Below are 13078 nucleotides of genomic sequence, written 5' to 3'. Positions count from 1 at the left end.
GATCACCTGAGCCCAGGAGTTTGAGTCGAGCCTGGGCAACATAGTGAGTCTCTGTCTCAAAAACAAAAAAAAATCTTATTGCTATGTAAGTAACAAAAAAAAAAAAAAAATTGAGTAACCATTATTACTAAACTTTAGAAAATTGAGTATTAATATTTGTGAATTATTTATTAAAAAGATGACCATGAACTATCAAAGCTTTAAGGAGTTCTACCATCTAAAGGATAATTTTTAGACCATACTAAAAATTTGAATTGCTGTAAGTTTATAAACACACCTGTAATGCAACTGTAATAAGCACATATTGGGCCGGGCGCGGTGGCTCACGCCTGTAATCCTAGCACTTTGGGAGGCCGAGGCGGGCGGATTGCTCAAGGTCAGGAGTTCGAAACCAGCCTGAGCAAGACCCCGTCTCTACCAAAAATAGAAATAAATTAATTGACCAACTAAAAATATATATACAAAAAATTAGCCGGGCATGGTAGCGCATGCCTGTAGTCCCAGTTACTCAGGAGGCTGAGCCCCAGAGATTGAGGTTGCTGTGAGCCAGGCTGACGCCACGGCACTCACTCTAGCCTGGGCAACAAAGTGAGACTCTGTCTCAAAAAAAAAAAAAAAGCACATATTATGTGCAGGGAGAATCAATGAGAAATCTTTTTTTTTTTTTTTTTTTATAAATAAAAAAGGAGAAAAAAATTATAATAAGCACATATTAGATCATGCTAAAAATGTGTATTGTTCTAAGTTTAGTTTACTTTTACTGTTCTGTAACTTTTTTTATTTATTTTTTAAAGGAAAGAGGTTTATTTGGCCCGTAGGTCTATAGGCTACATTGTTTTGGAACTTTAATAAGCTGATTCTGGATACATTGTGTTTTACCATATCTTCTCCAAATGTATATCTGCCATCGCATTTCAAGAGTTTGAGCAAAATGTGTAGTCTTTACCTCGAGGTAAATGAGAAGCTCCAATGTGAAGAGGGGGCCCAGGAGCATTGCTGCGGATGATAGACATCTGCACGTTTGTAGTCATGATGTGATGCAGGTTACTGGGATGCCCCTGAAATAACAGGATATAATGTTACTTTCATGTGCTTGGTCTTAGCCATTGCCTCTAGGAAAGCAGTTGCCTCAAAATGTGGGTCAGGCTGTTTCTTTTAGATAATGAGTACCCCAAGGGAAAAGGGTAAGAAAATTTAGCTTTAGTATTTTACACACTATGCTGTATAATGACCCATGCCAACAGGCATGTGAGCAGTTACTGCTTCAGGCCCAGCTAGCCTCTAGATCCCAGTAACACAAGACATATTTGACTGTCTACTTTTAGGAATTCTCATCTGCAATATTAGCTGTTGACACTTTTCTCTGTCCTGGCTAAATGCTTATTTTTTTCCCATTATCACTATTTCCTTCACATGCCACTGCACCCATCCATCCTTTAAGCTATACAGGACTTCTAAGTAAATGCTGGTTAGCATCCCCCAAGTTCTCCCCTATGAGCTCTTCAGCTCACCCTGAAACATCCCTCCCTCATGCTCTCCCAGCCCACTGGGTCAGTGCTTCTTAGGTCAGTGGGGGGGGGGTGTCCCATACTTTTGGGAATACTTAGCAGTATGACAAAAAGAAAAAAATACAGTCCATCTTTTTGAAGTATCAAATTTTCTTGAAAACAGGAGGAGAAATAGTTTTGAGATTTTGCTTTTTTCATACATAAGAAATATATTTCATAAATCAAATATACATCATGGAGTAAGACTGCAAAATTTCAAAATAAAAATGTATTTATTTATTTATTCATTTATTTTTGAGACAGGGTCTCACTCTGTTGCCCAGGCTAGAGCATCACCCTAGCTCATAGCAACCTCAAACTCCTGGGCTCAAGCAATCCTTCTGCCTCAGCCTCCCGAATAGCTGGGACTACAGGCACACACCACCATGCCTGGCTAATTTTTTCCATATATTTTATATTTATATTTCCATATATTTTTAGTTGGCCAATTAATTTCTTTCTGTTTTTAGTACAGAGGGGGTCTCACTCTTGCTCAGGCTGGTTTTAAACTCCTGACCTTGAGTGATTCTCCCGCCTTGGCCTCCCAGAGTGTTAGGATTACAGGCGTGAGCCACCGTGCCCGGCCTGAATTTAAGTAAAAACAGGAGACTTCAAAATAAATGTTCACAACTAGACAGTGCTTGAGGGAACCCACTAGTATCCCAGGAGGTACATATCTGCTCTCCTCAGAGAAAAACATAGAGAAGCACTGCCCACCACAACTGCTGGGAGGTTGTTCTCAACCCATCAGAGTTGTCTACCTAAAACCAAAGACAAGCTGGATGAAGACTGCTCTAGGGCATGAACACTTTTATCCACACTTGTATCTCACCATAATGGTAGTGCCTTGCATACAGCAGACGCTCAATAAATTCTGGCTTAAATGACCACTGTGCCTACTGCCTTCCACTCCCTTCAGCTATCCTTCTCTCTCAAACCCACGATCTTCCCCTTGCAGTTATCAGTGACAGTTTAATTTTTTTTAGTTCCTAATATACTACTGGCATTCAATAAATAACGATCACTAGTTTGGCACCTAAGTTTGAAAATCAGCAAATTAAGAGGGAAAAAAACCTGTTGTCCACTGATTGTTGCCACAGGAATGGCTGAAGCTTGAGGGATGCTACTCTCCATGGTAACAGTAACCTGCCCTGGAACCTTGGGGGGAAGTGACAAGGTAGAAGGTGGAGCAGGAGCAATGGGACGGCTAGGCATGGTGGGCTTCGGGGGTGGCTGCAAACAGAAAACCACATGAGACACATCAATGGCCTTGTACTGGTGATGCATTTCACTCTACAGTTAAGAGTATACAAATCAAACCTGGAGAGTGCTGAAAGCCACACACACGGTAAAAAGTATACCAGTGAATAAAGCTCAGAGTTGTATGGCTCACAGCCTTTCTTCCCAAGTTTGGGAAGCAGTAAAACTCCCTGTAACTGAAACATAACCCCAATGTCATACGCAGAAAATAACCCCAAATCAGCCAGCTATTAAAAGAAACATTGGAAACAAGTGCTACTTCAAGATAGAAACTAACTTAGCATGTCTGTAAGTTGAATAATATCAATGTCAAAATGGGTACCTGAAAATATTCTACGATGCCAACTGTCCAGCAGCATTAAGACTAGGCACTGCGGAACAGTAGAGCTCTGAGTTATAAAGAGCAGCTCAACTCAGAGATCCAAAAGACAAAATGGAAGTATGGTTCTATGATACAGCCTAAGATTTTGTGAAAACTGTTACAAACATTAGTGACTTTTTAATTATGGTTCAATGCAAAATTTTGAACCTCTCCATTACCTTCATAAGTCCCTCCGAAAACGAAAGTGGCACTGCTGGCGTCAGGTGTGCTGGTGGGGCTGTCACTGCAACAGGGGTGGCTGATGCGACAGCATGGTGTGTAGACAACATCTGTACCTGTGGATAGGGCCTTACCACAACAGGCTCTTGCTTCTCCTCGCGGGACTGGAGGGAGCCGCTGGAACCCATGTGCTCCCTGGCACTGACTTCAGAATCTCGACCAGATTCATCATTGACTAGGAAAGACGTGAAGGGTGAGACGGTATGTCATAGTCTCCCAACATTAATATAGCAGCACAGACAAGAGTGTCACCTGAAGTTAACTTTCAGGACTGACAAAGTGACAAGGAGAATTTAGGTACTGGATTCTCCTGATGGACCTCAGACTCAAGAGTCACAACTGTGGAACACAGGATTTATTCTGGATATTGCAGCTTTCCTATCCTTATGAACAAAGGGCCTGACAACCATCTAAAATGAGCTGAAATAGTTGAAAGTACAATATCCTTACAACCTGTAAGACAATTTTATTTAAAATATTTTCCTAAAAAGTTACAAAAACCTGACATTATAGAGATATTTTAGCCTGGTATAGTGGCTCATCCCTGTAATCCTAGCACTTTGGGAGGCTGAGGCAGGAGACTTGCTTGCAGCTAGGAGTTCGAGACCAGCCTGAGCAAAATAGCAAGACCCCATCTCTACAAAAAACAGAAAAGTTAGCTGGGCATGGTAATGCACACCTATAGTCCCAGCTACTCGGGAGGCTGAGGCAGGAAGATCCTTTGAGTCCAGCAGTTTGAGGCTGTAGAGAACTACTGATGGTACCACTGCACTCTAGCCCCAGGCAACAGAGGGAGACTTTGTCTCAATAACAAAAAAACTACAACCCCCTCAAATCCTCCCAAAAAGATATTTTAAGTACAGTTCTTAACTGCAAGACACATAATTTTTCAAAACTGAGGGTGATGGGAGATAACTTTTCACTGTATTTTTTTTCTTTCAGGAGTCTGAACTACCAGAACACACAAGGTATTTAATAATTAAGTTAAAAAATTCAAAGAACAAATACTAATAAAGGAAGAGTTTGTGAAAATATTAACTTGTACTTATATATCATTTTTCCAAAATAGTGTTAACATTCTCACTTTTCTGAACATAAAAATAACATTTACTTATGTAGGGAATTTAAGTTATTTGGAAAATTATAAAGTAAAGCTGCCCCAAAATCTATCCCCCAAAGGCACCAACAGTTAACATTTTGGTGAAACTTTCAGATACTTTTTACCTCTTGAATTTGGAATGGGATTTTATTCATTTAACTTTTCCACTAAAGTATAATCTTCATAAAGATAAGTGCACGAATGTTAACTGTGCAGCTCAATGGACTTTGACAAACTGAAAAACCAGCATCCAGCTCAAGAAACAAAACCTTACTAGTCCCCCAGACACCCTCCCTCCCCAGGAAGCCCAACATTCTAACTAGTAACACTACAGATTAGTGCTGCCTATTTTTGTACTTTATATAAACAGAATCATAACAAATATATGGCTGTTGTGTTTTGCTTGTTTCACTTACAAGTATGAAATTCATTTTATTGCACATAGCTGTAGATTTTTCATTCTCAATGCTGTATATGCAATGACATTGTGTGAATAAAGCACGAACTATCCATTTTACTGTTAAAAGGTACTTCAGTTTTCAGTTTTTTGCCTTTTGAATAATGCCAAAAGATTCCTGTACAAGTCTTTTAGTAAACATATGTACCATTTCATCGGATATATTCCTAGGAGTGGAACCATTGAGTAATATGAAGTACTCCATCATTTTTTAAAGGCTAAATCAGATTCTACTGCATAGATAACGACTATATTATCGATGGGCTTTTAGGTTATTTCCAAATGTTTGCTATTATCCACAACTCTGTCCAGTGATCTCTTCAGGAAAAAATTTCTAAAAGTACAAATGCTAGGTGAAAAGACTGATGTATATTTTCTCTTTTGCTACATACTGACTTTTCTCCCAAGTCATTCAGAATTTTTAAAATTCTGATGTATAAAGCCACTTTAGTGAAGTATAATTTACATATAATAACATAGCTATCCTAAGAGTAGAAAGTTCAAAGATTTTTTTACAGACATCCTCAGTAACACCAAAAGAGCTGAATGGTTGGGTCAAATGGCAAGTATGTGTTTAACTTTGCCAAAGTACTTTCCAAAGTTCCCACTAGCAGCATGAGAGCTCTGGCTGCTCCTCACTCTCACCAATGTTTGATATACAGCCATTCTAGTGGGTGTGTAGTGTGCATATCACTGTGGTTTTCGTTAGCATTTCCATGATGACTAGTAATGTTGAACATCTATTTATTTGACCATAGATCATTCATACACATCTTCTAAGTGTATGTTCATCTTTTCTCCATTTTTTAATCGATAGCTTTACTGAAATACAATTAACATATATAATTCACTAATTCTTTGTATTAAATTAGATACATTTTTTACGAAAGTACACATTTTGATTTATTTACAAATACCTAAGGAATAAGATCACTCAGTTGTATGGTAAGTGTATATTTAATTTTATAAGCTATTATCAAACTGCTTCCTGATGTGAACAGACCATTCTGTATTCCTACCAATAATGTATGAGTTCTATTTGCTCCACAATTATACCAATACTTGTTATCGCGGGTCTTTGTATTTTCAGTCCTTTTTTTTTTTCCTTTTTTTTAGACAGAGTCTCACTCTATTGCCCGGCCTAGAGTGCTGAGGCGTCAGACTACCTCACAGCAACCTCAAACTCCTGGGCTCAAGCAATCCTTCTGCCTCAGCCTCCCAAGTAGCTGGGACTATAGGCATGTGTCACCATGCATGGCTAATTTTTTTTTCTATGTATTTTTAGTTGGCCAATTAATTTCTTTCTATTTTTAGTAGAGACGGGGTCTCACTTTTGCTCAGACTGGTTTCAAACTCCTAACCTTGAGCGATCCACCCACCAAGGCCTCCCAGAGTGCTAGGATTACAGGCGTGAGCCACCGCAACCAGCCTGTAATTTCAGTCTTTCTAGTGGATACGTAGTAGTTTCTCACAATGACTTTAATTTGCATTGCCCTGAGGAATCATAATGCTGAACATTTTTTCATCCGCTTATTTGGCATTCATACAGCTTCCTTGGTAAAGTGTCCATTGAAATATTTTGCCCATTCAAAAATAATCAGGCCGGGCACGCTGGCTCACGCCTGTAATCCTAGCACTCTGGGAGGCCAAGGCAGGTGGATTGCTCAAGGTCAGGAGTTCGAAACCAGCCTGAACAAGAGCGAGACCCCGTCTCTACTATAAATAGAAAGAAATTAATTGGCCAAGTAATATGTATAGAAAAAACCAGCCGAGCATGCTGGCATGTGCCTGTACTCCCAGCTACTTGGGAGGCTGAGGCAGGAGGATCACTTGAGCCCAGGAGTTTGAGGCTGCTGTGAGCTAGGCTGACGCCACGTCACTCAATCTAGCCTGGGCAACAAAGCGAGACTCTGTCTCAAAAAAAAAAAAAAAAATCAGGTTGTCTTTTTACTACTGAATTACACAGGGGTTCTTTATACATTCAAAATGTATTTCTATTTTAATAAAATGTAATTCTACTTTAATGGTGTCTTTTGAAAAGTAATCATACTAAATTTTGATTAAGAACATTGTATCAATTGCTTCTTCTATGATTAGTGTATTTTGTGAACTAAGCAATTTTACTGCAGAGTTGCACATAATTTCTTTTTCTTCCTTAAGAAATTTTAAATTTTAGGGCTGGGCGCGGTGGCTTATGCATGTAATATTAGCACTCTGGGAGGCCAAGGCGGGCGGATCACTCAAGGTCAGGAGTTCGAAACCAGCCTGAGCAAGAGCAAGACCCCATTTCTACTATAAATAGAAAGAAATTAATTGGCCAACTAATATATATAGAAAAAATTAGCTGGGCATGGTGGCACATGCCTGTGTCCCAGCTACTTGGGAGGCTGAGACAGGCGGATTACTTGAGCCCAGGAGTTTGAGGTTGCTGTGAGCTAGGCTGACGCCACAGCACTCTAGCCTGGGCAATAGAGTGAGACTCTGTCTCAAAACAAACAAATAAACAATGAGTATAAATGTTGAGATGTATTTCTGGATCCTCCACTTGAATTGTTGTGGAAGACAGAGTCAGCAAAAATATCCCAGAGAAAATAACATCTAAGATGAAACCTCAAGGAAAAATAAGAATTAGCCAAATAACTAAGTGTGGAAAAGGAAGAAGGAAAACTGGCAAAAGGAAAAGAATGTGCAAAGTCCCAAGGCCATGAAAATTGAGAACTTTTCATCATTCATTCAGAAAATATGAGTAGATACCAACAGGCAGGAGGCATAAAGTAGCTTAAAGTAACTTCAAGTCTAAAGAGAATTAAAATAAATCTGTAATAAAAACTAAATTGGCAGGAAGGAGACAAAGAAGTAAGAAATGAGGCTGAAATATTAGACAAGGATCACAGCTTATAGAAAGAGACAAAGAGCAATCAAAGATGCCTCAGTTTTTCCAGTCATTCTCATGGTTAAAAAAAAAAAAAGATGCCTCAGCTACTATCATAAGGAACACAAGAATGTTGTGGTGAAAAAAGGAGTTTATTTCACTTTGCAATGCCATTTTTCTACTTAATACATAGAGAAAAAGAGAGCATTTGATGGAATTCCCCAACTTCAGCGGTGCTGACTGGACACTTTAGTGTGGGGGTTCCCCATGTCTTGGAGGATGTTTAGCAGCATCCCTAGCCTCTACTATCATGTGCTAATAGCACTCTCTAGTTGTGCCAACTAAAGATGTCTCTAGACATTGCCAAATATTCTCATCAGTGAGAACCACTGATCCACAGCACACAAAAGGTGTAAGACTAACAACCAAGTTGCATCAATGTATATAGTCCACTGTCCATATTCCATGGGTTCATGCATCTGTGGGTTCAGCCAACCATGGACGGAAAATATTTGGGGAAAAAAAGATGGCTGCCGCTGTACAGAACACATACAGACTTTTGTCGTTGTCATTGTTCCTTTAGCAATACAGTATGACAACTTTACATACCATTTACATCATATTAGTTATTATAAGTAATCTAAAGATGATTGAAAGTATACCAGAGGATATGCATAGGTTATATACAAATACTACATCACTTTATGTAAGGGGCTTGAGCATCAGTGGATTTTGGTATCCAGTGAGGGTCCTGGAACCAATCTCTCATGGATACCAAGGGACAACTGTGTGTACTTTTTTATTTATTTATTTATTTATTTATTTTTGAGACAGAGTCTCGCTTTGTTGCCCAGGCTAGAGTGAGTGCCGTGGCGTCAACCTAGCTCACAGCAACCTCAAACTCCTGGGCTCAAGTGATCCCCCTGCCTCAGCCTCCCGAGTAGCTGGGACTACAGGCATGCGCCACCATGCCCGGCTAATTATTTCTATATGTATTAGTTGGCTAATTAATTTCTTTCTATTTATAGTAGAGACGTGGTCTCGCTCTTGCTCAGGCTGGTTTTGAACTCTTCACCTCGAGCGATCCGCCCGCCTTGGCCTCCCAGAGTGCTAGGATTGCAGGTGTGAACCACCATGCCTGGCTGTGTACTCTTGTATACGTGAATGAAGTAGTTAAAACACGAAGAAAAAAGGCTTTTTACATTAGAATAGTAATTAAATTTCTATCCAATAAACTAGTATCTACTAAAATCCTAGAAAGAATTTGCTCATTTTTAAGTTAGAAAACTCGCTATATTTTTCAAGCAGATAGAAATATAGAAGAATATTACAATCTCACCTGTGGCAACTGGATTTATTAATCCTGCAGAACCACTGTTTGCAATCTGAGAAGGGGCCTGGCTCAACCCAGTGGAAGGGGCTCCTAACCGAGGAAACTGTTGAGAACTCATTTCCACCTGCAGTACACACAGTCACATGGTTATTACTAGATTCTCAGATTAGAATATTGAGAAATTAAAGCATCTTCAATATCTATGACACATTCCTTTGGAAAAGCAAAAGCAGCATCATTTATCTAAACGACTCATGATCAACGAACGTACAGACATTATCTAAACTATGTAAGTTTTTCATGTACATCGGTTCAATGAATAACAACATCATTTACATGGTGCTAGAGGATACCATGACCCTCTGTAAATACTTGTGGATTGCTATGCTAAAAAAAATCAACATTGAATCCTGGACAACAGCCACACAATAGGTTATTACCACAATACATATGTTATTCCCGTTTAAAGTTTTATGGAAAATGGCATGTCTCATTGAAAGACTCAAACCTCACACCAAAGTGAACAGAACTATGATTAGTATCGCACAGGAACATTCGGAGGGGGGATGCCCAGCCCTAAGAAAGGATTAGAAATCTTACATCAAGACCTGATGCAAAAAGAATCTCAAATGCTTTTCTGCAAAGTCCTCCATTTATGGATTTCCTTTTCTTCCTCTCTTTGACCCCCCTACCCTCCAGTGCCAGAAGGACCCGAAACCTCCATCTTCTCTAAAATCGTCCCAGACTTTTCCTTCCAGGGCCAAGCTCTGCCTCCTCCCCTGAATCGCCCGTAACCCAACGCCACCCCAAACTCCCCGGTGAGACCGGAGGACACAGGTTTTCAGACACTTCGGTGTCGGAGACTCCGTCTCGGGGGAGGAGGAAGCGTTCTGGGAGCCCTCGGACAAGACAGACACTGTGGCTCTTCACCTGTGGTCGCCACCCGCCACCCGCACCTCCCGCTTCCATCTCGCCAGCCCGGAGGTGCCGTGGAGGGCCCACCTCGGTGACAGTGCCGGGCTCTGGCGGCACGGACCAGAACCGTGCTGGACGGCGCCCCGGGGCGCCGCTGTCCAGCCCCGCCGGCCCCACTTACCCCGGCCGCCGCTCGGCTCCCAGTCCTCTTCCCCCGAACCAGCCCCTGCCTCCCCCGCCCGCCCATTGGCCCTACGCCCGGCGCGTCACTGGAGGCCCAGGACCAATCCACGGCGATCTGCGCGCTCTGGGCCCGCCCCACCCTCCCGCCGATAGCCAGCCAATCAGACGCGAGCCTCGTCGGGGCAGCCCAAACCCCTCGAGGCTGAGCCAATGGCAAAGGAAGACAGGGGCTCCCGGTGACGGGGGTGGGGAGCTGGGAGGCCCCGCCTCGGCTGGGGTCTGAAAGCGGCGGGCGCAGGGCCCGGATGTGGAGAGTCACTTTAAACTGCTCCAGGAGCCAAGCTCCCAGGGCCGCCCGCCCGCCCGCGCTCCAGTGGCCGTGCCGCTTCCCCGCCAAGGCCCACGTCCGCCACGCCCCCACCCGGGGTCAGCCCACCCCTCCCAGTGCCTCTCCCTTCTTCGCCACAGGACACCCGGCCCCTGCCGCCGGGCCAACCGCCGTGCCCAGCTCGCGAAAGACCAGGGTCCGAGCGCAAGATAGGAGGCACCTCTGCCCTTCCCCGGGGACGCGCAGCGGGTCGGACGCTGCAGCCCGGCTCGGCCGCCCCGCCCCCTCGTCTCCTCCCCTCCCCTCTCGGGCGCCAGTCCCGCCATTACCTGGGTGCTGCGCTAAGTGGCCGCCGCGCCGCCTCGAGCTCGTTCCCGTGCGCTCTCCGTCAGTGGGGCGACGTCCCCAGGCTCCGGACCCGCAGCTGCTGCCGGGGCGCTAGCACTCTGCCCCCCACCCCTCACTCCAGCGCCGCTGCTTCCGCCGCCGTAACGAGCCTCCCGCCTATTGGCTGGATAAGGCCCCGCCCACCTTTGGGATAGCCAGTCGCCATACGGCGTGAGCGGGAGAGCTGACGGTACCGCCCCCAGGGCCGCGGATTTCTCTGGGAAATGTAGTCCTGTGCTCCGGGAGGGCGGGCCGCGAAGGTGGTGGAGAGCGCCGGGGCGGGGCCTCGGGGCAACCGCGCCGGGGCAACACACCCCTTTGCTGTCTAGAGTGTCTTCTGCCTCCACTCCTGCGCCGCGGGAAGATAGTGGAACCTACCCTTTGCCTCGGCCTGAAGGAGCTCGGTTTCACTTTCCCGAGGCGAGGAGGAGCAGTGTGGCGCGGGAAAGGGTAATGGAGGCCAACTGCGGCGAGCCGACCGTGTCCTGACCGTGCCCGCGGCCCGCGCCGCGCCGGGACTTGCCGTCACCGCCGAAGGCCGCGGTCGGCGGAGCCTCCGCACCGTGGGCGATGTGGCGCGGCACTGGCGACGCCGTCGGGTTTGCCCCGGCCTGCGCGGGAGCCCGGCGCCCGCCGCGAAAGCAGGCCGCTCGGACAGGCAGCTGCGCTCCCTGCCCAGGGCTTCCGGATTGTGTAGGAGTAAAAAGGGTAGTTTTGTTTTGTCCTTTTGTTTGGGGTCGAGGGTTGGAGTCTATACACCTGTAGAAGTCCTACCAAATCTGCTCAGGCAAAATTTGGGTTTGACAAGGGATTACGTTCCTCTCTTCCCTTTACAGATGGTAATTTAGGCCTGGAATTTTGTAATTAGGTAAGAAATATCCTAGCACTCTGAGAGGCCAGGGCAGGAGGATCGCTCAAGGTCACGAGTTCAAAACCAGCCTGAGAAAGAGCGAGACCCCATCTCTACTGAAAATAGAAATAAATTAATTGGACAACTAATATATATATATAATTAGCCAGGCATGGTGGCGCATGCATGTAGTCCCCGCTACTCAGGAGGCTGAGGCAGTAGCATCACATGAGCCCAGGAGTTTGAGGTTGCTGTGAGCTAGGCTGACTCCACGGCACTCTAGCCCGGGCAACAAAGTGGGACTCTGTCTCAAAAAAAAAAAAAAAAAAAAATTGAATTCCCATTCACTGAGCTTGGTGTGCTGAAGACACACCTTGTGCCCCAGCCAGGCTGAACCTTCCACACCCAAGTATTCAAGCCCTTGCCAGATTTAGGGGCTTATTAGTATTCTGGGTTCTTGAAAATGATGATGTCCACCCAAGATACTTTAAATAAGTTAAGCAAAGATACAAATAGGCACCATATCTGCTGGGTGATTTTCTAGAGAACAGCAAATAATGCTTTTCCCCTAAGCAGCCTCAGGTGGTCTGTGAAAATGGTTGGTTATTCACTTGACCCAGAATCCCCCACAAAATTATGCAAATAGAGAGGTACAAATTTTCTTTTTTTTTATTAAAAAAATTTTTTACCAGACTTTACCATAATACAATAAGGAGGTTGAAATTTTCATGCTCACTTTAAGAACACTTGGGAAACTACCCAGGCCATCAAGGGTATGCGTATATGAAAAGTCACCAAGTATCTGAACAATGTCACTTTATAGAAACAATGTGTACCATTCCAGTATTACAATGGCAGAGTTGGTAGATGTGTCCAAACCAAATAGGGACCTGGGCACAGGGTTGGTGGCCAAAAAGGAGCTGAATTTTTGCTACATATGCTTAAAATGTGGAGAGTAATGCTGAACTTTAGGGTTTAGATGTAGATTCTCTGGTCATTGAGCACATCCAGGTGAAGAAGGCACCACCAGACTTCCAGAGCTCACGGTTGGATTAAACCACATAAGAGCTCTCTCCCTGCCACAGCATGCTGACTCTTACTGAAAAGGAGCAAATTGTCGCTAAACCAAAGAGGAGGTTTCACAGAAGACAAATATATCCAAGATGAAACTGAAAAAACAAATACTTATGGCACGGAAATAAACTCAGTATAAAATAAATGTAAATAAAAGCTTTTAAAGAAAAGC

At 44.0% G+C, this 13078-nt stretch overlaps 1 protein-coding gene across 9 annotated transcripts in view; it reads right to left on the bottom strand.

Annotated features, from left to right (window-relative positions):
- Nucleotides 1–11079, bottom strand: part of SAP130 (Sin3A associated protein 130) — an 87919-nt gene extending 76840 nt beyond the window's left edge. For 7 of the 9 annotated variants that reach the window (XM_076005428.1, XM_076005435.1, XM_076005432.1 and 4 more), the window contains exons 1-5: nt 10925–11079; nt 9176–9293; nt 3348–3583; nt 2622–2780; nt 947–1058 (exon numbers count right to left, since the gene is read on the bottom strand). In XM_076005428.1, the coding sequence (XP_075861543.1) occupies nt 947–1058; nt 2622–2780; nt 3348–3583; nt 9176–9287 (619 nt within the window). In that variant the 5' untranslated portion in view covers nt 9288–9293; nt 10925–11079. Of the gene's footprint in view, nt 1–946; nt 1059–2621; nt 2781–3347; nt 3584–9175; nt 9294–10099; nt 10119–10265; nt 10293–10924 lie in introns of those variants that run through there. The other 2 variants (XM_076005429.1, XM_076005436.1) reach the window with 2 other exon arrangements.
- Nucleotides 11080–13078: the final 1999 nt, after the last annotated feature.

This window comes from Microcebus murinus, chromosome 8, assembly GCF_040939455.1.
Source record: "Microcebus murinus isolate Inina chromosome 8, M.murinus_Inina_mat1.0, whole genome shotgun sequence".
Lineage (NCBI taxonomy): Eukaryota > Metazoa > Chordata > Mammalia > Primates > Cheirogaleidae > Microcebus > Microcebus murinus.
Note: the sequence above shows the minus strand (reverse complement) of the source record. Positions and strands in the feature narration are given on the sequence as shown.